The sequence below is a fragment of the Lycium ferocissimum genome, chromosome 8 (genome assembly GCF_029784015.1).
Source record: "Lycium ferocissimum isolate CSIRO_LF1 chromosome 8, AGI_CSIRO_Lferr_CH_V1, whole genome shotgun sequence".
Lineage (NCBI taxonomy): Eukaryota > Viridiplantae > Streptophyta > Magnoliopsida > Solanales > Solanaceae > Lycium > Lycium ferocissimum.
The window spans coordinates 48,456,769-48,483,943 of record NC_081349.1 but is presented as its reverse complement, the minus strand read 5'-3'; the positions used below and the strand labels follow the sequence as shown (position 1 = coordinate 48,483,943).

General features: G+C 35.7%; 2 protein-coding genes across 12 annotated transcripts; both read right to left on the bottom strand.

The window, feature by feature from the left end:
• Window positions 1-717: 717 nt before the first annotated feature.
• On the bottom strand, window positions 718-8,994 carry LOC132068675 (DNA topoisomerase 1-like). 3 transcript variants are annotated; one of them, XM_059462343.1, is made up of 16 exons: window positions 8,919-8,994; window positions 6,932-7,510; window positions 6,646-6,840; window positions 5,568-5,648; window positions 4,596-4,655; window positions 4,361-4,455; window positions 4,072-4,228; window positions 3,840-3,965; window positions 3,284-3,364; window positions 2,987-3,077; window positions 2,759-2,892; window positions 1,928-1,996; window positions 1,745-1,834; window positions 1,403-1,506; window positions 1,141-1,309; window positions 718-1,017 (listed from the first exon to the last, which is right to left on the bottom strand). In XM_059462343.1, the coding sequence occupies exons 2-16, from the start codon at window positions 7,466-7,468 to the stop codon at window positions 949-951; spliced, it is 2,058 nt and encodes a 685-aa protein (XP_059318326.1). In that variant the 5' UTR covers window positions 7,469-7,510; window positions 8,919-8,994; the 3' UTR covers window positions 718-948. The 3 variants fall into 3 exon arrangements, with proteins under 3 accessions (XP_059318326.1, XP_059318327.1, XP_059318328.1); XM_059462344.1 differs by having other exon boundaries at window positions 8,923-8,990; XM_059462345.1 differs by lacking the exons at window positions 4,596-4,655; window positions 6,646-6,840; window positions 6,932-7,510; window positions 8,919-8,994 and having other exon boundaries at window positions 4,072-4,133; window positions 5,568-5,667.
• Window positions 8,995-12,189: 3,195 nt separating this feature from the next.
• LOC132068674 (cell differentiation protein rcd1-like) lies at window positions 12,190-26,924 on the bottom strand. Of its 9 annotated transcripts, none has more exons than XR_009417466.1 (9): window positions 26,830-26,924; window positions 25,584-25,655; window positions 24,205-24,294; window positions 23,211-23,253; window positions 22,215-22,614; window positions 16,444-16,538; window positions 12,952-13,066; window positions 12,772-12,841; window positions 12,190-12,636 (listed from the first exon to the last, which is right to left on the bottom strand). XR_009417466.1 is itself a non-coding variant. In XM_059462342.1 (6 exons), the coding sequence occupies exons 1-5, from the start codon at window positions 26,893-26,895 to the stop codon at window positions 16,452-16,454; spliced, it is 420 nt and encodes a 139-aa protein (XP_059318325.1). In that variant the 5' UTR covers window positions 26,896-26,918; the 3' UTR covers window positions 14,180-14,308; window positions 16,444-16,451. The 9 variants fall into 9 exon arrangements, 1 of the variants encoding a protein (XP_059318325.1); XR_009417464.1 differs by having other exon boundaries at window positions 22,215-22,319; XR_009417468.1 differs by having other exon boundaries at window positions 22,215-22,319; window positions 23,139-24,294.
• Between the last annotated feature and the right edge of the window lie 251 nt (window positions 26,925-27,175).

Here is a 27,175-nt window from a genome sequence, read left to right as displayed (position 1 = left end):
GAGGGTTATTTCTCAACACTATAAATAGAACCCTAGATCGTTTTTGAAGGGTTCCGACATTTTATTTCGCAGAGAGCAAGGAGTACGACTTTTCATCTTATGGTTATCTCTTTTACCTTCATTATATCATCTTTTCTTAGATCAAACATAAAAATTGCTTGTTGCAATCTGAATATGAGCGGCTAAATTCCCTTGTTCTGGGGTCATGGCCAAAGTATGATTATTGTTGTATGAACTTGAGTTGATGTTTATTATACTTATCATATGAGTTACTTAATCTTGTGCTCGACTATTATACTGCTTCGCGACCAGTAGGATATATATTTGATCCTTAGATTGAACTCGAGAGAAGAATACTAAGATAGAATGAAGATTAAGTAGAGTAGGATCTTAACCCTGGGCATCGGGGAGCGGATTTGCGTCTAGGATAGAGATATATCTAGTTCGCCTTATTTGGTTGATATACATTGGTTGATATACAGGAAATATAAATGCATTTGTGTAATGTTCATGACCATAGAGATATAAGCGTGAAAGTAATACGAATAGGTGACTAGAGAACTCGAGAGATTCGTAGTCATAATATTAACCCTGTCAATCAGTAGCTCGATAAAGAATAAGGTTGATGAAAGTGAATGCACAACATAATTACGTAGGTGCAGTAACCCTAAAATGTTATTCTCTTTGTGATAATTTCAAGTCTTAAACAAACGATCGTGACAAACTGTTAGCATAATTAATTAGTTATTTACTTTTCGCATTAGTTTACAAATAATCAAACATTCCACTTTTGTACTTGCATAATTAGTGGTAATAGTGAATTCTCATTAAATCGTTGATCATAAGTCTTTGTGGATACAATTTCCGACTTTTACAAGTAACTATATTACTTGGCAACCACGTATACTTGCGTGTGCGTTGGGAGCAACAACCACAACTGCTGAAACTTTAAAATGTGAAGCTTGGCTCAACATGCATTGCCCAGGCAAACTTTGCTAGAAGAGACTTATTGAAAATCTGCATAGAGAAACGAGCATCAAAAGAAAAGGACATGACAAGTTGGATGCAGTAAGAGAGAGAAAAAATCTAAGTATATATTTCCATTTTCCAAAGGATGATAGCTTTTTTTTTTTGTCTCACCTTTTCAATGGGAACCTCATGACGCTTACACCAGGCAACTGTGATCCTAGGATCCAGATAGTTGATCTTTGATGTGCCTAAAGCCACAGTTTTCAATTCTTCTTTTGTCTCTATTTGCTTCTCAATCTTATCAATCTTCACATTAGTTTGATCTATCTTTTTTTGTAATCTGCAACACTCACATGTTAGTAGCTACAAGAAAAGGACCTTCAAGAAAGCACTGAGACTCAGGAAAGCATCAGTAAGTAGCTAGAGACTGTACACTTCAGGGGTCAAATTCCTCTTTGTCTTCCCGTCAGAACTTTTAACTGGAGGTTTTCTATTTTTAGCCCGAGCCAAATCTACTTTGAGTTCTTCCAAAACAACCTAAATAAAAAGACAATTAAAACCTACCAACGCAAGTTTCACTCAATATATGAAGGCTACAAGTCAATAACCGAAATTTCCTCGTAATGTAGGTAAAACAGATTCAATGGCCAATTCTCCTATCAATTATGAGAAATTAATACACGGTAATTTCCTTATGGAGATGATAAATAAGTAAGTTGATAGATGAGAGTATTACTACATAAGGAAGGAACACTAAAAATGAAAACAAAATCACCTTTAATTCTTCTATCTTCTCATTCAACTTTGAAACTTGTAGACTATGTGACTTTGAAACACTACGTTGATGATTGCAGATTATTGCAACCTACAGCGGGAAATGTAAATATAACATCGGAAGATATACCACCATTGCCAAACCAGACCTATGCAACTATATATCATAATGACATAATGTCACCTCTTTATTTGCCAATTGATATACTGCATATCTCTCAGCAAACTCTCCACCTTGAGTCAGCTTATTCAACTGTAACCAGCAGCAAATCCGTAAAGACAAAAGATAGTTGGACAATGGAAAGGACAAGAAAATAGAACTGAGTCTCCAGTATCTGTTACACAAACATGGGTGAAAGAAGAAACCTTCTAACTTAAAACGACGAGATCAGCTTTTCCCTTTCAATGTCGTCAAATAAAATTCATAAATAATTCATTTTTATGTGAAACTAGAACATTAAAGGTGATATCATTATTGTTCCCAGTTGTTAGTAACAAGTTTCAAAATAGTTTTTCTTCCATGAATGATATGCATTTACATTTTCCTATAAAAACAACATTTTTCACACCTCTTATCTTCATTTAAATACTTACAACGTAACACCCAATAGAAAAACCTGCAACTTTTACCCAACCAAAACAGAAGCTGACCACTTGTCCTGCAATTGAGGTCATACCAATCTACTCCAACTTCTTAAATTTCAGAACCTCCGAATTAGACTCGAGACCTAGGTGGTCAAAGTAAAGCTAGATGTAGCTCCCTGCATCTAGGCTAACTCTTCTGCTATGAGGAAGGTTTTGAAAGAGGGAATTCCCCTGATCTTTGACACTATATCAGCAAAGGAAGATAATCTTTTTCTTATTCTGTCATGCTGAAAAGGCTATTCATAGACACTTCCTTGCTGAGGTTTAGGAGACCTATACACTTCACTTTATTTATTGCTGCACGCACACAAACTAGTCCACAGAAACCTAAAGTCCGACAAACGTTATCTTTATCTGCAAAGCAACTTACCTGCTGTTCCAATGTAAAAGATGCATTATATGTACGAAATACTTTTGCTGTGAGGCCAGGCATGAGTTCCTTTAGATGAGCATTAAGCTTACTTGTGTCAAGCTGGTCAAAAAGGTCGTCACCTCCCTTTTTCCCTGAAAATAACAAATAACTGTTACCACAATATCTTTGCAGGGACATAAAGATACAGTAGTAGAATCATTGTCACAAAGAAGGGCATTTACTAACCACTTCGGAACTGTTGAATAGCTTTGAAAACAGGCTCATACACAGCGACCTCATTTTGGTACCTGATAGAATCTTTACCAAGAAAATCGAACTGAACGAACCAAAGTCAAACCTTTTGTGCATTAGAATCAGATGCAGGAAAATAAGAACCTATGCAGTAGTTATTTCAAAAACATCCACAAAATGTGCTGTTGTAGTCTTGTTTGTAACAGAGAGAAAAGTTGTGTGAAACAATTACAAACTTTTTCCACAATCAATAATCAACACACTGCCAAGTAGGATGTAAAACCATGTTACCTTCAAAACATTTGGAGGTACTGGTTCTACATTCTCAACCTTCAATGTGCAGCAACCAACTGTATCAGCTTCATCATCATCCTGCATCAGAGCAAAATTTACTAAGATCACCACACAGCTTTTAGATTGCTGATTACTTCTGCAGGCAAAATTACAGCTAGTTGATACAAAAGAAATAAAAGGTGGAGCTTTGATGTTTGATCAAACTCTTTTTCTGCTTCAAAATTTCTTTGTTATCTAACACGGCTGATTAGGTGTTCCCTTGGCAGGGAAAAGGCAACTGGAAAAGAAAAGAACTGATAGTACCCATAGTTATCTTCCTGCTTCTGTTCAACTTGATATCCTTTTTTCTTATAAAGGAAAACTAATGAAATGCTGCTGCCGGGGAAAATAAACTTTATATGCTTTGACAAAACACGTTTTAACCAGCAACAACAGTCAAATTGGGCATTTTTAACTGTGACATCTATGATGATCCATGTCAGATACCTGGCATCTCCAAAACAAAAGGCAACAGAATAATGGGACCAGACATAAAAAGTTATTTTCCTTGTACCTTCTCATTCCCTGCCCTCAGAGCTAATTTATCAATAAGATAGGTTGCAACCGCAATTTGACGCTTTACAGGATCTTTACTGGTAAAATCCTTCGTATATACAGACCTGATACCCTCTATGTAATCCTGCATTAAGAAGACCGTTGAAATTACCAACCGACACTGTATACCTTTCAAAATAAAGAAATTCTCATTGATCAGAAGTCTACCATTGTTTTTTCATCCCAATTACCTTTAAACGCCTTGCTTTCTCATACTTCTCCTTGTCACTTTGCCCTTTCAAGGAACTACTGGCTGCCAGGAAAACGTACTTGAATTCTTTTGGATTAATAGGATCATTCCAGAATGCTAACCATGTTACAGTGTTGTCATGCTTTACTTCCTTCCAGCTGTCCGATAAAAGAAGGGAAGGAAAAGAAACGAAGGCCAAACTTTAACCATGTTATAAAGAGTTCACAACTTTCTCCAACACCAAAGAATAGTAAATTCACCCCATAGTGGGAAAATAGGATGAGAAGGACCTTTCACCAGGGACAGGACATTCTGGTATTGGAGCATCCTTTCCAATGTTTATTGTAATGTTACTTGGTCGGATCCGTCTTTTTAGCTTTCCCATCTGTACCATTGTTTTACATTTTGAAAAAAAAAAAAAAAAAAAAAAAAAAAATCTTTCAGTTCCACACTAAACACTTCGAAACATTCACTTACAAAGGACAAAACTCTATATCATAGGAGAAGAACAGAGGTTATACATACCTTCGGATGTTCTCCACGGCCACGGAACAATCCAGGTGGTTCAGCCCTAAAGTTCCCAACCTGCATATAACAAAACAGTCAGATCCAAAGACAGGTGGTTTGCAAAGGATTTGCAGATTTCATATGAAACAGCATCAGAGAAGATCCAGAAATAAAAGTCAAAACCAATAAGTTACAACAGTTTATATAACCTGCCATCCTTTGTTATCTTTTTCTTCTTCTTCTTTTTTTTTTTTTTGGGATAAGTTATTTCATTTTCTTTTTCTTTGTTCAATTGTTTTTGACAAGTACATATGAAGAGACATGGAAATCCCATCTAACAATCTTCTTGTGTGGACTTGTGATTATGTTGATGAATTTTGTTGAACTTGTGAGCTTAGGAGGTGAACTTGTGGTTGCCTTAGAACTAGCCCTAGGATTTCCAAGAGGTTTGTCTTCCTCTTGAGGATCCTATTATTGTAGGTGATTTTATTGATTGTATTAGGGGTGATTAGGATATAATTCTAGTTATCACTAATATTTCATCAATATTTATGTCTTGCTTCCCATCTTTATCTGCTTCCCAAGTTTCAGTTCCTGTTCTTGCATTTTGGTCTTTATCACTTCTGATGTAACATCCTCATGAAAAGGCACTAAACCGGACAGATAAATATCTTATTTTGAATGACTTTTACAACTAGCTCAGAGAAAATTAAAACACATCAGAGAACTTTGGCAGCTCCAATTGTCCAATCAAGATTTGAGAAAGCTGATTTTAATGGATTGATAGCATTAGCAGAAATTCTCAGAACATAAAAGACAGCGTCAAAAAAAAAGATAAAAGGAAAGACACAGATAAAAGAAAGTGACTATTTGTACAAGCAAATTGGCTGATTACTAATAATGTAGTATCATACTCTCCACCAGACAAGTAGTACATACTTATATATCAAAACCAGATAATATTGAAAGCTAAAGATATAGACAAAAAACCTTCTCTTTTACACCATCAACGATAGCCCACATGTACTTCTCTTCTTGCTTGAGTTTCTCTTCTTTCAAGGCCTTTTTCTCCTACAAAATAGGCAATTTTCTTAGACCAAAACATATAAAAATAACTAAGAGCTTCACATAATTGGCTATTTGTTCAACGACACTTGTTTTATCACCACTTAATCTGGCTCCAAAGTATTACTCCGTCACTCAAAAAATTACTGTCTAAGTTTCTAGTTAGTGTTGGTCCCAAAGATATGCAATTTCTATAGATGATGGAGAGATTAAATTCATCAACATCCGCGAAAAAGTAAAAATGTAAATGCCACTTTGGATTGGTTATTGAAAGGGTAATTCCAATTGAATCAGACAGACAGCAAACCCCAAACATTATTAGAAGGATAACTATTTTAGATAGAGGAAGGGAATATAAAAATGAGAACATGGTTTGGCCTTTAGCATGCACAAGGAGCTAAAATATTCTCACATATTGACGTGGAAACTCCAGAATGCTATTCACACAAATAGTCGGGGGGGATTATAGGTATTCTTATAGGAAATTTATCTCTTAGGTATAAGTCTTATACTAGATTAGCTTCAACATGAAAAGCAAATCTATGCATTTTAACACAATCCAGCAGGTAATCTTTCTTGAACCAAAATGGGCCATAAGAAGTTCTGCAACCCAATAGAGAACGTACATGCTCGAAACTAATCCAACATTTTGTGACAAGATGCATGACAAGAAAGATAGGCCAAATAAGAGTTAAACATAATTAGCAAGCAAACCAACCAGTAGGAGCGATAAAAAGTAAAACAAAATAAACAAGCACTGAAGGAAGTTCCAAATAACTGCATTTCTACATTTAATTTCTCCACTTACAATTGAATAAAGAATCTTTTGTTATAAATTCATTTCTTCACAATACCTTTCAAAACATAACATACTTTTTATAAAAATAATCAATGTATCGGTCAAGCAATTTTTGAGTTGAAAACCTCATAGAAGATAGAAGACCACGATGATTATTCTGTATTCAAGCCACATACAGAAAACAGTCAAGGACCATCTACTTACTTCTGCACTCATTTGCTTTTTCTTCTCCTTTTCCCTCTGGTGCCACTCGTATATTGGGGTGAAATCACAATCTTCTAACTTTTGAATGACATGTTTTTTTCCAAGTATTTTCCTCCAGTCATTCATGAAATTCTCTTTGAATTGTGGTTTATTCATGTAATCAGTGTCTAACATCACTGCATACATTGTTGCAACCTGCACGGAGAAAAAAGCTACAGTGAGAATAAACTCATAAATACATAAATGGATTTGCTTGTGCACATAGACAGAGGAGACAGATAGAGACCTCCTCTTGTTCTGGGGTGAGATCAACAGGCTTTCCCTTGTAGAGCATCTTAACACCATGAGGTTTGTATGGAGGAGGAAATATCACTCCATTGTGTACCAAAGTAGTCCATTTTAGTCCTTCACCTGAGCTTGGAGGTACTTTCGATGACTTAGAGAACTTGGATTTTTTCTTCAACTTACTTTTCGTTTCCTTCAGTGACGATGAAACAACTTTAGTTGCTTTCATTGGAGATGACAATTTATTAGCGGAAGTTGCAGACTTCTTTATCCTCTGGGATTTAGGAACATCGTCGCCATCGTCATGTTCTGCCTTTGTTTCAGTTTTAACAGAAGCATGCTTACTATTAACTGGTGCAGATGCATCATAAATCCTAGGCTTTTTAACTGAAGCCTGAGCAGTAGACGTGACCTCGCATGGAGGTCTCTTAGCTGACCCATATTTCTGAACTTTGGTTCCTAAAGGTTGAATTTCTGCAGAATCATAAGATTTGCTAGTAGAACCCCCAGTTGTTTTAGCAAAATCCTCAACAGCCATGATTTCGCTCTACTCCAACCCAACCTGTAGTTTACTCCTTATCTGTAAAAGATTTTGTATAAAGTATTGGGCACCAGTAGTCAGTATCCTTTTCATTTTTGGATAAGTGGGACAACAGTAGTCAGTATGATCAGAACTAAAGTCAGTATGATCATAACTAAAAGGAAAAAGAAAAGTTAATCTGCATATAGAAGATGCACTACAGAGCCAAAGGTAAAATCATCCATATATTATCCAGGAGGATATGGCAAGAAACCCTTACTTTCTCTCTTTCACAACTTTCAAAAAGATTAGGAGAATTAGATCTCTTGTATCAATGAAATTCCAGTTACTTGTACTTTTTTTTTTCTCCTGTTAGTTTCTTGTCTTGGACTCTTGTTACTAGTGGTTATAGGATCACTAAACTTGCCTTGTCTTCTAAAGCCTAAATTGAAATATTGAATCCTCCTCATGATAAGACAAAACAAAAACAGGAAATGGGCAAAGTGTTTCCCCATTTATACACTTATATGCTGAACCTGGAAAAAAACACATAAAAGGCTCCATCGGTGACTTGGACAACGCAGGTTCGAGGCGTAAAAACAGTGTTTTCGCAAAAATTACACTATATATACAAGGTTATAATTATTTTTCATATATACAGGAAACAGCCTCTCTACTCTACTCCCACAAAGGTAGGGGTGAGGTTTGCGTACATCCCACCCTCCCCAGACCCCACTTGTGGGATTACACTGGGTATGTTGTTCGTTGTTGTTGTTGTAATAAGTATATATAGTAGATGTCGAATCCCTTAGACTACTTCGTATGTTTACTTCTCCATATTTTGGACCCCCTTGGTGAAAATCCTGATTTTATCACTGCCCCTCACCCCACTTCCACCCCCACCCCAGCAAAGAATTACGCTCTATGTCTATTTTTGAAAATATTTACACCACGTAGCCCATATTTTGAGTTTGTTACCCGACTTAGCTCATATTTGTGTTTTATACACTTTATACGTTATATATAATGCTTTCCCCCAAGTATAATATTGTATATTGGGCTACGTGGCGTAATAATTTTCAAAAGTTGTATATCTTTTAAAATTCTCTACCCCCCCCCCCCCCCCCCACCCACCCCCACAAAAGGAGGGGGGGGGGCGGGGGGGAGCACTACAAGGTAAGTGCTTAAAGGAAGTGAATGATATAAATATATGACTTTCAAGTTTCATCAAAAGGACCAAGAACTCAACGTAACATTCCAAATTTACGGGTCTTATTCTTTTCCTAGTATTCAAACAAATAATAGTATAGTAGCAAATAAGAATGTGTTTTTAACTTGTAAAATCACAAATATAACAAATTTGAACTAACATTCTTTGTGCATGGGGCTAGAAATCCAATTCACTATTTGTAATGTCTCATAATAGGAGAGTATGAATTGGAGAGAGCGAGAGAGAAAAAGGAGTAACCTACAACACGAATTGGCCGGTAAAAGAGATGGACATGCAGATGAGAAATTTGGGTTGAATTCGAAAATTTATTCGGACATTTATAGATGGGGGCTGATTTACTCAAATAACCCTTCTTCACCCCACTATTTTATATTGGCTCAAGTGGTTAAAACACCCCTTAACTTGGCGTGAATTATTACTTTAGTCCCCAAATTATTGCTAGTCTTAAAAATCCTAAGCTTGGCTAAGTGGGTTTTAATACACATCCGAGCTCATACAACTTAGTGAGTGTAGTACTCGCGGTCCAGCTAGAATTTCCAGCTAATGTGTCCTTCACTTGGATAATTTAAAAGCCAAATAATCTAGAAAAAAGACTAACCTATTAAAACATCCAACCTAATAATTCACCCGATCAAATAAATTACCCAACCCGTTAAAACCCTCTAAAAGTCTCCCTCTCTCATAGAATTCTCTCAAATCGCAAAACCCATATCCTTTGATTTCCATAGAAATCTTAGTGTTTTAGCTAAGAAATCTTGATAAACATTGGTTGCAACGGTCGTATTCTATTGATCCTTTGGTCTATTAAGTAGCGATGGGTGTGGATTAATTAGCCATTATACGTGTTTTCTTCAAATACCCAATTTGACTTTTTCTTCTCAACTGTATCACTTGCAAAAAATTTGAAGTTTTTTGTAGTTCCCTTCAATGGCTGAAGTTTTAATCAACTCTTAAACGCATTTACCTCACCCTTTTCAATTGGGTCATCTTTGTTTTTATAGTAACTTCAATACCCACCTCTTTTTTCCTTCTATCTTGAACTTTTCGTACTTGTGAAGATAATTGAGAGAGAAACCTAAAAATATAATTAAGAACTTTAGCAATTAGAGAAGATGGTCAAGAAAAAATTTGAGTTGAACATGGGGTGTGTCTTAATGGAGGAGCATTTAAATAAAGAAGAAAGAATTTTTTTAGCTTTTGGGTTGGGATTAAAAAATAAAGGGAAATGTAAAAAAATGGATTTTTTTTGGTCGTTTTGGCTGCTTATGTCGCATGTTTTTTAGGCTCTCACGCGCGCGTAGAAGAGATTGAGACCACTTGCTATGCCATGTGGCAATTTGGGGTGTTTTTAAACTCATTTAGAAGAGATTAATACTAGCCATAATTCAGGGACTAAAGTAATAATCCGCGCCAAGTTTAGGGGTATTTTAACTTCAACCTTTAATATTTTATCCTTGTTTTATACACCTCTGTCTTAATTGATGTGATATAGATTGACAAGACACGAAATTTAAAAAGGAGGATTACTTTTTAAATTTATGGTCTAAAACAAGCCACAAATATTTGTGTGGTTGTAAATTATTGATTCACTTCATTAAGAGTAAAAAAAAGGAAGTTTTAAGTGAAATTAGGTCATACTGAAAGAAAAGTGTATCACATAATTTAGTAATGTTTTGCAAGTATAACATATGCCCTCACAAGTCTATAAAACAGATATGCCCAAGAATATTAAAAAAGAAGTCAGAGAAAGAATTATTGATAATATAATAAAGGGAAAAGGTGCAAATACACCCTTTACGATTTAGAACATATATATCCCTTGTTAAAAATTTGGTGCATATAAACCCAATCCATCAAAAAATATTACCACGTGGGTTTAAGTTAAATAAGTCAAAAAGCCACATGACATTTTGAATTAAAAAATAAGCTAATTTTTTTTTTTTTAATTTCATTAGCGTAAAGGGTATATTTGCATCATTTATGTAGCGGTAGGGATATATATGCACCACTCTTTTAACTAGAATATATCTGCTCTAAATCGCAAAGTTGAGAAATATATCTGCTCTAAATCGCAAAATTGAGGGGAATATCTACTCCATTTGATTTTAGTCAAACAGTATTTCTGAACTATAAAAATAGGATAAAAGTGCCTCGATGGTGCAAACTAGTTAAATTATGTTCTATGTTCCTACTCCGTTAGCGACTTCTAAATCTCATGAATTCCCTTTTAAAACTTATTATTTACCAAGATAGATTCCACCTTGAAAAAAAAAAAAAAAATACCCCACTAATCAATAAACTCAAAACAAACATGAAAGAACTACTAATTTTATATTCCAACAAGATTCAATATAAAGGGAGAAAACTGAAATCAATCCACATAGATGGGAAGGAAAAGAGATTGGGGCGGAGAAAGCCCTTGATTTTGCAATGTATTCAATTAATCAGACTCCTCCATATTTTGTCAAGTTTCAAACACCGTTTAGAGCTCTTACTGATGTTATGATTTTTCCAATAATTTTGAATTTACCTCTCAGAGGTTTTGAATGTGTTGCATTTATCCATCTTCACAAAAATCAGCGAAGTGAATTAAAAACACATTTTTTACCATATTTTTGTTCTTGAATATTTTATGCATGTAAAAAGTTACAGATGCTGCCGTGCTTCAAGTTGACGCATGCTTATATAATGGATGTGTTTAATCCTTGAGACCTCTTCCACTCAAAGAAAATCCAGATTCCAGATTATAATGTTATAACATGTGATCCCTCCGTTCACTTTTACTCGTCCACTATTTCAAAAATAAATTTTCACTTTTACTTGTCCATTTTCGCATATCAAGAGAAAAATAATTTGTTTTTCCTGATTTACCTTAGCATTAATTACTCATTCCAAATTATTTTTCACATCCAATACAATTATACACAATTAATATGGGTATTATGGTAAAATATGCGCTTCTTATTTCTTAAGAAATGTGCAAAGTGCTTCGTGGATAAGTAAAAGTGAACGGAGGGAGTAAATATAAGATAAGTGATGATGCTACGTCGCACACCGAGAATGGTGATTTTAGTAATATAAATGTATCGGTGATTTCAGTAATATAAATGTTGACCTTGATATCAACAAAGACATGGTCACATGGAGGTTAAAAAGGAGATTTGGACATAAGCATGCAAGTTTAAGAGCTTGAATCCTTCATAACACACCTCATCAATCGTTTCCTGATGTCCCTACGGCCTACTCTATAATCAGATATATCCAAAAAAAAAAAAAAAATATATATATATATATATATAAGAGCAGCTCACTAGAGGTATCCTAAAAGCACACATGAACCTGAATTAGCAAAAGTTAAATATTTCATGAGTCATTATGCGTCTGATCATAATCTGTCAAAATTAAATCAGGTCATTTATAAATTAATTAACTACCGTATTCATTCCTAACATTGTGTAGGAAGCTTTAACTTTTCCAAGGTGGGAACTTATCCACAGTAAGGCTAGTGGGAGGTTCATACTCAAAACATTTACATATACTACAGCAAAGCTGCAAGCGAACAGTAAGACCAGTTGGAGGTTCATACTCAAAACATTTACACATACTGCAGTAAAGCTGCAAAATTGTAGTATACTACCAAGGAAATACTAATACTCCTAGTTTAAGCTCTGCAAGAAGTTTCAAGCTTCACAAGATTCAACTATAGTAACAGCACAATTTGAGTTACCCAAGAAAGCTCTTTATTCCTTTGCCGAATAACCTCTACCTACAAGTATATAGGGATTGGATTCTCTAAAGCAAGTTGGTTGAATTCCTTCCCAAGACATTTGTGATGTTTGCTATCTGCACATGCTAGTCGATGCTTCACTCCTCTTCCCAGAAATTATGATCTATATCCCGGCCGATTTATATTGCACAATATCTTCTGCAGCATATTTAAAATCTCTGGATCTTCCTGCGAAGGCATATGCGAAAATAAATAATTATAACAGCGAGTCCATGGCAGTAATTTATATAAATTATTGCATGGCAGTAATGTCAATTATTGCATTATGTTTTGTGTGTTGAAGAAAGAAACTGATGGACTCACACGAAAAAAGTTGTGAAAGGTGTAGTCAGTTAGCTGTGGAGGAAAATTGCATCTCAAAGCATCATATACCCTGTATTATGAAGGGAGATCAAACAATAATTCATATAAAATATTAATGGATAGTTAGAGACAGAATCACCATTATTACAAAACCAGAGCAGCAGGGACAACAAATTTTACCCGCCTAACATTGATCCTCGTGAAAGACTTAGGTAGCATTGAACAGCATATTTTAGCAGCTGTAAATCAGGGCTTCCAGTAAGTTTGTCTACCAGTTGACGCAAGACTTGCACCACTGACAGAACACGAACGGGTAACTCACAACAATAGTTTAAGCCTGCCTCTTGCATCAAGATTTTCATAACTGTGAGTGTTGCAGCCTGCACAGACATAACACTCAGTTACATTTATAAGACCCAAAGAAGATATAATCGGTCCATATCAGCAGAAGCAATAGTAGTTCAGAACAAAGAAGAAAAATTTGCACAGAAAATTTGCTTATCTTGGCTCACTTTCAAATGAAGATGTGCATTTTACCGCTTTACAAACTAAACAAATTATATATGAAATGAAATGAAGAAGGATTTGGAGCGAGTGGGTGCCCGTTGCTAAGAAACTTAACAGTAGTGATGAATTAATTACCAGACAATAGAGTAAGAGTTAGAAGGCTACCTGATAACAAATAGATGATATCCTAACTAGTTCAAAGACATGCACAGTTATACAAATGTATAGCTGACTATATGGCTAATGTGGGAGCCAAAAACAGAAATCTTTCTGCCTTCAATGCAGATCTCTCGTTGCCTAGGCAAGTCAGAGCTTTTTTGAAGCAGAAGCAAGATGGCATCCCAAATTTTAGATTCAGATCCAAGAAGAATTGTTTTTGTTGATATTTCTATGATCTGGTGTAATTATGTAGTAGTTTTTCTTATGGCTTTTTGCCTTAGAAATATTTATCCATCTGAAGTAATTTTAGAACCTCTCTTACTTAGCTTAGGGTGGTTCTGTCAAAGGGAATGTGATAGGATTATCACCACTGTATATTCAGTTTTGGAGGCTAAGGTTTATATCCTCCTCCGTGTACTGATGATTTTTGATATATATACCAGGTTGGGCACAGCCTAACCCCCACCAGCAAGGTGGATCTCTTGACTAAAAAAAAAAAAAATACAAATGTTCTTTGGTTAACAAAGTTCAAAAGAAATGAGGAATCAATGAGAAATAGTAGAAGATACACACTGAGACTCAAAATTGCTGGACTATTACATGAGAAAACTAGAAGAATGCAAAGAGCAAGAAAAGGTGATTCTAGAAAAGGCTTATTCCAAAACAAACCAACTTACGCCACCCATCAATTAATCTGATAACCATGTCTAAGTTCCAGTAAGTCAAGCCGCTTTGTTCACCTAGCTGTCAATCAATGTTCCACTCCAGTATCAATTCTTTTGATAACCTTAATAAGTTTCGGCGCAAAAGGTGAAGACATATACAATTCATGCTCTTTGTAAAGAAGCAGAATATGACCACCTCGAACTACCTACAAGAAATAAAGATTTGTTTACAGAATGTATAAAATTTGACAGGAACTCGCAGATCAACAGCGCATTCGTCGGCCAGTTAATCAACTCTTTTACTCATTCCTTTTCTACAATTTCTGATTCTCTCTATCAACAAGATGACATCACATAACTTAATCCAATGTTAAACACCACAAAAGGAATATCCATTTTGACAATTTAAAAAGGATCTCTCTAGCAAATGTCTGGACTTCCCAAACTTCAAGTTTATTTCAAATAAGCAATGGGATTTCGGAAGAAGAAAGGAGGATCTCCACTAACCAAAGCAATAACTTAAATAAATGATTAGTCAAACACAAACTACTACTCTCCAAGTACTCCAAGTACTTTTTCCAAAAGCACTTGTGACAAAAAGCACTTCTCAAAAATAAGCAGATTTTGGAAGCTGGGTCAAACAGGTTATTAGTTTGACTAAAAGACAAAGTTTAAGAATGTAAAGCACAACTTAGAATCTTGTGGTCTTAAACTAAAGGTGTATAACATACCAAAAATACCCTTTGAATCTTGTGGTCTTAAACAAGCCAATGTTGGAAGTAAAAACTTACTAACATATAGAGACATTCCTTTTTAAACTGCCTAAAAAGGAAAGACAAATAAACAGAGTGAGTAATACAATTCTAGATTTAATTGCTTCAGACATGGCACAAGAATTTAGGATCGAAGCACTGTTTGGAACCAGGGATGCAGAGTTAGAAAATACCTTGGAAGGAGAATGGTAGAGGAGGTAATGAGGGACCATATCTTATTAGAATCAATTATTTGTAGAACCGTAAATTTTCTTGGAGAATCATGTAACAGAGAATACAAATTGAAGGACGCGACATTAGTGAAAAATAAAAACAGAGGAAATACGAAAGAGACAGGAAAAGGGAATGTCACATGTAACCTGGATGTAGCGTGTAGTATGCCCGGTCTGGAATTTGGGAGAGATAAGACAGAAGAATTTGGTGAACAGGAAAGCGAGAAACATGTCGGCACTGATTTCGCAGCTAGCTTCGGGGCTGATGAAGAAAGAGAAAAGGAGAAAACAGAAAAATAAAAAGGAGCAGCAGCCAAAAAAACAAGAAGGGAGAGAGAAAAGAAGGTCCAGCCACGCTTCTCAGAAGGTTCAAACTTGGAGCTTCCTATGCGCGCGAACTCTATGGGGCAATACATGTGCCTATCCTCTCACTGCTCTCTAGTATCATGTATCTGAACAACAAAAACACATCCCATAAGTGAGGTCTGGCGAGGGTGGTGGGTACGTAGCCTTACCTCTACCTTGTGAAGGTAGAGAGGCTATTTCAGATAGACTCTTAGCTCAAGTAAAGCATATCAAAAATTAAATATGTAAAGGAAATACAGTAGTGAAGAAGCCAAACTGAAAACAATGGAGAAGAGAACAGTAACAACAAATAATACGAAAACCGAAGCAAAGGAAACAACAGGTAATAGTAAAATAGAAGAATAAGATAGTAGGAGAGTAATAATAACAATCCTAATAAGGGAAACTAGACAATCGCTCAACTACCTACTAACCTTCTACCCTAATCCTCTACCGCCATATCTTCCTATATAAAGAAGATACAGCTCAAGCAGGAGGCAATAGCTGCATGTGCACTTCTGTTGTAGGTCCACATTTGATGAGATGGGAGATCAGAAACTGAACTTGCTACTAATTATCAGGTCTTCTTGCGAGATGTCAGCGTCTACTTTTCCGTATCTCAAGCGCACCCATCCATCTATTTTTGGCCTGTCTAACTGACCAAAGTTTCTGCTCTTCTTCTAAATATACTGGTCATCTCTTCCATGCCAGACTTTCATTGAAAGCAACAAAGTCCTACTATGTATTATTTTTCCTCTGGAAGGGGCTTCTTGGAAAAACCCCTCCTCTGCTTTGCTCTCGATGGTGTGGTCTATCATTCTCATAAGTTCATTTAATTTACTCCAGAATTCAAAATGTTTTCATATGAACTACACGTATAGAAGTTGGGCACAGTATAAGCATTTCTGATGATAAATCACATGTATATTTATTTTTATATCGAAATACCACTCTCATAGAAGATGAAAATGAAATATTTCTGCAAAAGATCAAATTGTAGGCAGGCCTAACTTTCCCAGTCAGTTTATCACCATGATCCATGCAGTGCAGGCACCTTGTGTATCTAGAAAAAAATTAAGAATTTCTGGCCCATATTGATCATCAAACTGCACAAGAAAGTGAATTCAGAACATCCTATTAGTACTCCTTAGGATAACTACACAGAAATGTAAGGTCATGATACAATAACGAATACGCGGAAACGAGAAATTAAGAAGATAAACAAAAGGAAAAGAAAAGATAGATAGATTGACACAAAAATAGGCACAATTAGGCAACCAAGGTTCTTCCATAACCAAGACCTCCTAATTACACTCTAGATAGCACTAACCTCTTAGGATGACCTCAAGGGAATTGAATTCCCAAGCAACCAATCCTCTCAACAAACAATAATCAACAAGAGCCTACCAAAGGCCTCTCAAAAGTTTCTCTCTCTAGAGATAACCTAAAACACTCAATATATTCATCAATTCATCAAAATCTCAGTATTGAAATGTTTAGTCTACTATTTATACTAAGAAAATAAGGAAGACAACTAGCTCTATTACAATTATACCCTTAATGAAGTAAGGGCCTTGTTTGGATGTCTCCCTTGTAAATGAAACTTGAAAAAGGCTTGTATTTAAGTATTAGCCTCTTTTGCATGCATAGACTCCTTCGCCAAATAGCCTCTTTTCACAAACAGCCTCCCAAGCTATCTTCCATATCTTGAATGTCATCATCTTGAAGCCTTCCATCCAAGCTATCTCTCATATCTTGAAGGCCGTCCTATATTGACCTCCCATGATCTTCAAAGGCTCTATCTTCATGAAGCTCGATGAAGTTGGGCTTGCATCATTCTCCCCTTCTTGAAAACGATTCGTCCTCGAATCTAAACCTCGCAAAATCATAAGGGAGCAAACAAAAACAAGCTCCTCAAAGCATGAGGGTTAGCGAAAGAATAAACCAATCTACCAACATGCCAATGATGCACAAATATGTGATATACCGAAGTATCTACCAATTTTATGAAGAACAAGCTCTCACATAGAGCACTAACCAATTGGCTATCCCAACGGTCATGAAATGAGGATATCCTAAAGATACCAATGGTTTCAAAATACCAAGTAGTCAAGGTCATATTGGTTTTAGGAAACATGAAGCCACAAATGATCCTCTAATTCCAAGCTAAACCAATCACCCAAATCAAGACTTCACCGGGGTCAAAAGGGAAAGATACTCATATATCATGGTCAAAACAACATCTATATACCGCAATAGGACCCCGCCCAACATAAGATGTACTCCCAACAATAGCATGAATACCATCATACGCAAATAAATAGTAAAGAAAGGTGTCACGCAAAATAACTTCATTTATGGTGTCCTCAAATGTAGCCTCACTATTAGGTTCAAGAACTAGATCTAGCATGCTACTACAATTTTGAACACACAAAGAAGAAGTAACAATTTCTAAACAAGTATCACCTTCCTTTTCAAAACACTCCTTGCCCCTAAATGTATCATCATTCCCTAAGGGAAGATCTCCATCATAGGGAAGAACGTCATCACTCCATAGTGGATTTTCAAATATCATGTAGTCACCAAAAGTGGCCATACTTTCAACATTACAAAACATCCCACTAGGTACTTCATTCTCAATAGTCACGTCATCCTCAAATAAAACATTATCCTTTACAAAAGAGTAATCCATGAACAATGAGGAGTCAAAGCATATCATTTCACTCTCAAAAGAACCAATGTCATCTTGCAATGCATTTTCATTCACATGACTAGAGACGTGATACATATCACCACTACAAATTTAAGTCTTATCACATGACACTAAAACAAGATCAAGAGACTCATTTTGACATGAAACAAACAAAGGTGAGATGTCACATTCTTTCAATTGACCAACTACATCAACATCATTACTAACAAGAGGTACATTAAGCACATCACAAGGATCCTCAAATAGTGAATTATCACGACAAACAAGTTGATCAATACAAATTTCAACACTAGGTGGACACAAATCGATCTTGCAAGAAGAATCAATTTGGTCATCAAAAGGATCAATTAGTGTTTGAGCACTTTCAATTGATAATGCTAGTCCATTCAAATCACAAGTGTCAACACTAGGTGGACACAAATCGACCTTGCGTGGATCAATTCGGTCATCAATAGGATCAACTAGTGTAGTGACACTTTCAACAATGACATTATCAAGACATGCAAAGAATTATCAAGCTCAATGCAAGGCAAACTAACTTCATACTCGAATTGACATCAAAATAACTCAAAGAAGTAAGAGTATTAGGATAAGTTATTTTACCTGCTTTCCTCTCTTTTGGTTTCTTCTTTGGGAAGTGGTTTTGCTCCTATACCCTTTGACGTGGTTCGGGATAATGGCATCTCAATTCCCTCTTCAATGCATGCCAAGTATTGCTTCCCATCTTGTATGCCCACAAGGTGCAAGCTTCTTCTCAAAAGTTCGAATAGCCAATTTCATCTTCTTTTCTTGTGGATAGTTGCAACTAGCAAAAATTTCATCCATCGTCAATTCCCATTTCTCATATTCTTTTCCACTAGCTTCCATAGTCAATGTAGGCCATTTCACATTGGTTTTGCGCGCTTTTTACACTTGGATTCTTTCTAGGAAGTATGCGTGGAAAGAGAAGTTTCCCCCTTTATCCACACACATACCGATGCCAATCTTGCTAATACGGGATCCCATGTACTTCAAACCAAGCAAATCCCAAGCTAATAAGTCGCATGTATCCATAGGAAGCACTTCACACCATACTTCCTCTTGATAATCCCCAAAAGAGAAGAATACCTTCACCATCTTCTCAACCCAATATCCCCTTGGATCACGGTAAGGGTCTCTTTTGCTAACACAAGACAATCCTAGCCATATGACCGCTTGAGGGGTAATGTAACAATCACGAAAGAAATCATCAATTTCAAGGCAAACTCCCTCATATTCTGACACCTTCACTAACATTGAGTGAAATCCTCCATTAGGCCCACCTTTCATCTTAGCCTTAGGTTGTGCTCTACTCACAACACTTTGACCGTTACATAAATCGAAATCCATGGAGAAGTACCTGCAAAGAACACTTAGCAAACACGTTAGTAGTAAAAAAACCTCACCACACTCGTGTTTACACTCTGTGTACTTGGCTAGCACCACTCAAATTAACTCACACTCTTTTGCCTTTTACCACTCAATCGGGATCTACATTTGTTGATTATTGATTGGATTCGATTGCTTGCAAGGTGCACAATTACTACTCGAGATCGGAATGGATTCTTGTTAGACTCGAAGAAAAAAAAGGATGACTCAATTAAAACAAACGCACTTGAATCAAGAAATTAACGATGAAGTTGTAAAACGAGAAAAGAACGAAAAGAATTGGCTTGAAAGAAAGGACTTAAGAACTAATTAACAACCAAGTAAGGATCAATTATTAGTTGTTAATTAGCTAAGAGAATCAAAGAAATGAGAAGAAGAAGTGAACAAACCTTGGCCAAACACTTAGACAAATTTGGGAAGTTTTTGGCCAACACTTAGAAAATTTGGAACTGCTTGCATCATATTTTTATAACGCCCATAACTTTTTCTGCAGACCTCTGATTGATGAACGGCTTGTTGATTCGGAAAGTAGACTAGCTGAACTTGAATTTATATATATTAAGGGTTCCGTAACTCCTTATACACACAAAGATATGCCCCCTCAAAATTGGACCAAAATCTGCCAACACTTAGAAAAATTTTCAAGTGTTGGAAACTCCTACTCTCTGAATTTGGGCCCCACGCGCCTGTCAGAGGCACGTCAGACCGCTGATGTCATCGCTGACGTGGCGACTGACGTTGCAGATGACGTGGCACCTTCTTTTTTTTTTTTTTTTTTTGAAAAATCGAAATTTAGACTAAGTATTTCGATTTTTTTTTTTTTTTTTTGGCCCACAAACACTTTTTCACAACTTTATTTGACAACTTTTGGATCAAATGGCCCTTTGGAGAGTCTTCTTCCTTATGAAGATTTGAAGGTCTTCAAGAACACAAGAACAATTCAAAAATTCAACTACCCTCAAATCAACTCCAAATTAGCTCAAATTTCGGATTTAAGTTTTCTTTGATGTAGAGAACAAAGCCCAATAGGTTTCAACCTTCAATTTCAACTGAATCACATGACCCACTTTTCAATTTCTTGAGTTTTTTAAAAGCTTCAAACTTCAACAATGGTAGATCCTTCAAAAATACTCCAAATTACTTCAAATTTTGGATTCTTAACCTTCTTCACTAGGAGAACACAACCCAATGACTTTCAAGCTCTAATTTCTACTTCTTCTTCAAAATCCACTTTCAAGTTCTAGAACCTTCAAGCTCCAACAATGGTGAATGACTCAATATGACTTCAAATAACTTGAAACTCAAGATCTAGACTCAAAAAAACACTAGGGAACTCAAATCTAGTATCAAAAATAACAAACAAGGACAGATCAAACACGAATTTGAATTTTCGAATTTCAGTTATTTTTTTTTTCGAATTTCGAATTTTTTTTATTTTTTTTTTTGTTGAATCTCCCAAGCTAAATTTATTGAAACAAACCTAATTTAGACTCTGATACCAATTGATACAATAACGAATACGCGAAAACGAGAAATTAAGAAAATAAACAGAAGGAAAAGAAAAGATAGATAGATTGACATAAAAATAGGCACAATTAGGCAACCACGTTCTTCAATAACCAAGACCTCCTAATTACACTTCAGATAAGATCAACCTCTTGGATGACGCTCGAGGGAATCAATTCCTAAGAACCAATCCTCTCAATAAACAATAATCAACAAGAGCCTACCAAAGGCCTCTCAAAAGTTTCTCTCTCTAGAGATAACCCTAAAACACTCAATATATTCATCAATTCATCAAAATCTCAATATTGAAATGTTTAGTCTACTATTTATACTAAGAAAATAAGGAAGACAACTGCATTATTACAATTATCTGCTTAATGAAGTAAGAAGCGCCTTGCTTGGATGTCTCCCTTGTAAATGAAACTTGAAAAGGCTTGTATTTAAGTATTAGCCTCTTTTGCATGCATAGACTCATTCTCCAAATAGCCTTTTTTCACAAACAGCCTCCCAAGCTATCTTCCATATCTTGAATGTCATCATCTTGAAGCCTTCCATCCAAGCTATCTCCCATATCTTGAAGGCCGTCCTATATTGACCTCCCATGATCTTCAAAGGCTCCATCTTCATGAAGCTCGATGGAGTTGGGCTTGCATCAGGTCAAGGGTCACATTACCATACATCATAGAGAGACAACACTTCAGGAAATCAGATTTGTATTTTGATAATTATTATGCAGATTAGAATGTAGAAGGAATTTACTTGCATGCAATTGTTGACTTACACAATAGAGGTGAGAAGAGTCATGGGTTGATGATCCATACATGAAACCCATCTTAATGCATCTATATGTTTGCTGTAAGTAAAGGGACTTGAAAGACTCATGCTTCTGCTGAATTAAATGGACAATAGCAGCAGTGAAATAGCTTCGAATTTTCAAAAGAATAAAGGAAATAGCTTCTAATTTTCTGAAAGAAAATTGTTTCTGAAGTAATATCCATGCAGTGCAGTTATTCATGCTAGGCTAAATTACGTTGTTAAGTTTGATTATTCAACATCTTGTCCAAGTTGAAGAATAATGAAAAATCAATTAGTGAAAAGCAACGTAATGAGAACTAGGGACAGAACAGATGCATATTTGTTTAAGTTATATTATCACCTTTGCTAGGGCACCGATAAGATCCAAGCTGCCAAGCCTCACAAATTCCAGAGGCTTCTCATTTAGAAATTTGGAGAAATGGGTAAAGATAATGTGGTATGTTTGCTGCATAAAAAAAAGTATTAGAAGAATAAACTACTTCTGAAATAACAGGAGCCAAGAACAATTTCCAGTTCACTCTGCAATCAGTGTATGATCCCTTTTACTTGTGCCCTATCACAATAAAGGGCAGCCCGGTGCACCAAGCTCCCGCTATGCGCGGGGTGCGGGGAAGGGCCGGACCACAAGGGTCTATTGTATGCAGCCTTACCTTGCATTTCTGCAAGAGACTGTTTCACAGCTTGAACCCGTGACCTCCAGGTCACATGGCAATAACTTTACCAGTTACGCCAAGGCTCCCCTTCTTGTCACAATCCACAAAGAAAATCAGGAAGGTAGAAATAAGAGGATAAAACATATTGATAAAGTGCATAAAAGTCAAGTGTATGAGGATAACCAGATCGGCAAATGGACAATGCTTCTTAGCAAAGGTTTTTGCAGGCACAATGTGCACAAAAACACAAAAATGATAGTGGTGTGAACATTTACAGTTCATGTTTGGACTACATTAGAATCAGAAACCATGTCGAACTTTTGCATTTAAGAAAAAAATAACAAGGCACAGGCATAGATAAAGGACTGGCTTACAGCGATAAAAGAATAACATAGATAAAGAACTGACTTATGAAAAAAAAGAACTGCACTGGTACAATTTTTTCTCATTTGATATGCCAAGAAAAGCGAATAGAACTGTAGTATTGTAATAACACTTAGATCAATGAAAAGGCAAAACTAAACTCGTCCATTTGAAAATCTATTAAGTTGAAACCTGTTGTTTTTGATAGATATGTGCATACTCATTTGCATCTGTACTAATATACTTACTTTTTAACAGTAGATTGACAAAGATTTGGCATACAATTCATTTTAGTGTGAAGCATTGAAGAAGCACGCTACCTTTGATAAGCCCCCATCTTGCTTCTGGGTGAGAGACCATACACTGCACTCATATAGCCATAAAAGAGTGGTTGTTACATATCACGAAAGAGGCACACGGTGGTGAAATAATAAACTACAATATAATAACATCAAATCCATTTTATGATTTTCATCCTCTTGATACCAGAAGATCACTGACTACGGAATCATCTATTCAGTAAGAAACTTTCACTTTGGGAGAATCATACCTTGTGTACAGTTTCCATGTAGCCATGCACAAAATCTTCTGACAATTTTTCCCTTCATCTGCATTTTAAAGTTTAAAACCCAACTACTGCCTTCTAGCATTGCACTGCATGAATATTACTTCAAAAACAATTATTCAATGAATTTTACTTACCTGATGACACTCTGTACATATCACACTTAAATTATCCATAAAAATGAACTAAGCATGAAGATTTTAAAGCAGGTTGGTACTCATATTCCAGTGCTGTCATCTAATTATACTGATTGTGATATGAGATATCCACGGAAAAATATAAACGGATTTCTGCATTTATGCTGGTACGTCAATGTTTTATGGATATTTCAGGGGGGAAAGTGTAGGACCTTTACTCCTAGAATGCTCCTCTTTCCTTCTCCTAGGTTATGGTCATCAAATATTCTTACTCTCATGCACACATGAGATGCTATAACCTCTTATCATCTTAACATTGAAAAACCGTGAGACCACGAGAAAGAAAGACAACATTCAGACTGTAATAGCAAATTATTTTAACATAGGTATGATTCTAATCTTACATTCTAGTCAAACTAGTTTTGAAACAAGCGCAGGAAGAAGATGCTGTTGAAAGCATGCTTATTTTTGCTGATTAAAACTTTTACATTTTCTTGATAATAAACATGTAAATATAAAATGCATGGACGAGATGTAAAGTTGACGATACATGCCGAACCAAGGTATTTGAAAACCTGCATGAAGTACAGTGGTATAATAGGATATATTCACCTGAAGTACAGCAAGAGCATTACGAACTCGAGTAGATTCCTCCATGGTTAATGTCGAGGTTGAAAACCTCCGGTACGCTGCTGTTACTTCCTGAAGAGAAGAGAAAAGTTAAGCCTTCGCATACACTGTTAATACTTCCTAAAGTAAAGAGAAAAGTCTGCTAATACTTCCTAAAGTGAAGAGAAAAGTTGAGCGCTACAAACTCATAGCAATTTAGAGCTCCTGGTCCATCTACATCTTTGCCATAACATAGGATGTATATGGCTTGTCTTGAGCAAGTCAAACCAAAATAGGGAAGCAACAGAGTTTGTGTGAAAGAACTACAACAATCCAGGTCATTAAGTGATGAAGGTAGGGGGGGAAAAGGCCATCAGGTCTGTTATAAGCTAATTGCTCCTGCTCCCTGCCTGAAGATTATGTCCTAGCAGGTTTGTTTTTGCTGCTTACAGAAAAGGCTTCATATGGAATAATTGATAAGAAATCATGTTTTTGAACAAACCGTATCAGTTTTAAATCTTAATTCCAATGTGCAAGGCTCATTGCAACCATCTTCAATCTATCTCAAATCCTACTGCTTTATAAATCTCATGAAAAATTACTGTTCTGGCTATATGACCAGAACGTGTAGACCTTAAATCATTTCTATATTCAATTTCACACATCGCAGAAAATAATTTAGAAAAACTAATCCAAATACAACCAAAGAGTTAACTTACAATAAAGCAACTCAAACGAATATAATGAGCATAATAACATATAAAAGGGAACTAAACCGTAAAGTTAAAATAAAAAAAAAGTTTTGCGATTTCGTTGTTCCCATCTCTAGAAAAATCTCAGAGTCTAGAAATAAAATGCACATAGGTTACTTCTAGTGAAGAACTGATAAGTTCCCTAAAAAGGAACAAGAGTAAATAGCGATTAAACTCAAGCTATCAATTTCTTTTACATCTCCCTTTCCCTTATTGAATACAGCAGCAATTGGCCATTTTTGTCAAACAGTAGCAAGCTATAAAGAAGATATCCAGCTGAAATTCAAGAAATTCAACTTTTGCACTGTTGTTAACGTTTGCATCCACAAAGTGAATACATTTCTTCTTACCAAGAACATCCGGCAAATAATAAAACAACTGTCCTAAAAACTTTCATTTGATAAGCTAACTTAGATATCTTGGAATGGGAAGTCAAATAACATACTTATGTAATTGAGTTCACATTGCATCATTCAGTGTCTATATTACAATTACATAGGAAACCGAATAAATAAACGTCTAGTTCATAGGTGCCTCTCCTACCGATCAAGGAGGAAATGAAGCACCAACCTCAAGTTTAATCGTAAGTGTAGTTGACAAAAAAATTGACAAAAATTAAAAGAGGCATACCTGTAGCAGTATGTAGACTGTATTAAAGGAGTTCCACAACTCCAAAGCAAGATCGATGCAATTTTCTCCCCTCTAATAAAATAAAAAAGAATTTACCATCTCAGAATTGTCACCATAAATATACCACCTTCAGAAAAAAAAGATTCTGGACATGCACAAATTCAGAAGTACAAGATAATTGGAGGAAAAAAGATGGGTCACCTTATCATTTATCAAGATGATCTAGCCGCATTAAAATTAACCTTATTCTTCACATTTAATTTATTTGTAAGTATCAAATTGAATGAGGAAGATGCCAATCTGTTCTTTATCTTAAGAAGAAATAGGATCGCACAGTTTGTTCTGCTTCATAGTATGTTTATTGATCAGTTTGTACTCATTTCCACATAATTGAGTACTTTTATTTGATTAAAAGAACTTGCTACAATATCATATATAGATATATCAACATACATCTAAAACTCATAATACAAACTCATCCATCACTAAAATTACACATACATTTACTGAGTTTCTACTCTTTTCCACATAGTAGTTGTTGACGTAGTGGTTCTCTGCAATGCCTGAATAAGTTGAGTACTTTTAGTTGATCACAAAACTTGCTACAACATATATACTTCCTCCGTCCCAATTTATTTGGCACCTTTCGGATATAAAAATTCAAACCAGTCTTTTTTTTATGTAAAATTTTCAATTATTGTGACTTATAGCACTTTTGGCGCAGTTTCCAAATATGTGAAATTTTATTCCAAAAAATTTAAAGATTCCCATGCCCAAATTCACAATCAAAAATTAAATTGTTTAACTCTTGAAATTCAAACTCTGCCACATAAGTTGGGACAAAGGCAGTGTGCATATATATACAAAAACTCAAACAAATCACTAAAACTACACACACAGATTCACGGGCCAATGTGCAATTGAACTAATCAATGGGGAATTATAGGACATAAATCGCTCACGATTCAGCAGTACTGAAAATACAACAATAACATACCCATACAAAGTGGGGTGTGAGGAGGGTAAACTGTACGCAGACCTTACCTCTACCTTAGGAGGCAGAGAGGTTATTTCCGGTAGACCCTCGGCATAAGTACAAATAGTGCAAAGCAGTATGGAAAATAAATAACGTGCGTGAATAAGCCATGGCAGAATACTAGAAAAGCATGATATATAAAGCAGTCAGAAGTAGTAATATGTAGTCGTAATAACAATGCGATAAATTAAACAAAGTTAGGTTAATTACCTGTTTAATGAGTTTGTTGAGATGAATAAGAACATCTCCACGAAGATTAATGTCAATAAGATACATTATCAACTCCTCCGTCGTCACCATTCCCAGAAATGACGGCGGAAAATTATACATTTAGCTAGTGGGGGCCACTACAACGAAGTAGCAATTCATCTTCTTCTTTTTTCTTGTTTGATAGTAAAGTTTTGTTTGTATATGAATGATGAGGGAAACAGAAAGTATAGATTTTATATTTATATACTCTATATAGTTAGCGGCAAGCGTTTTCCGGGTGTGAGGAGAGGTGAAGGGTTGCGTTTCATGCAGAATAGCCAAATTTATAGGAGCTGTGTAAAAGTAC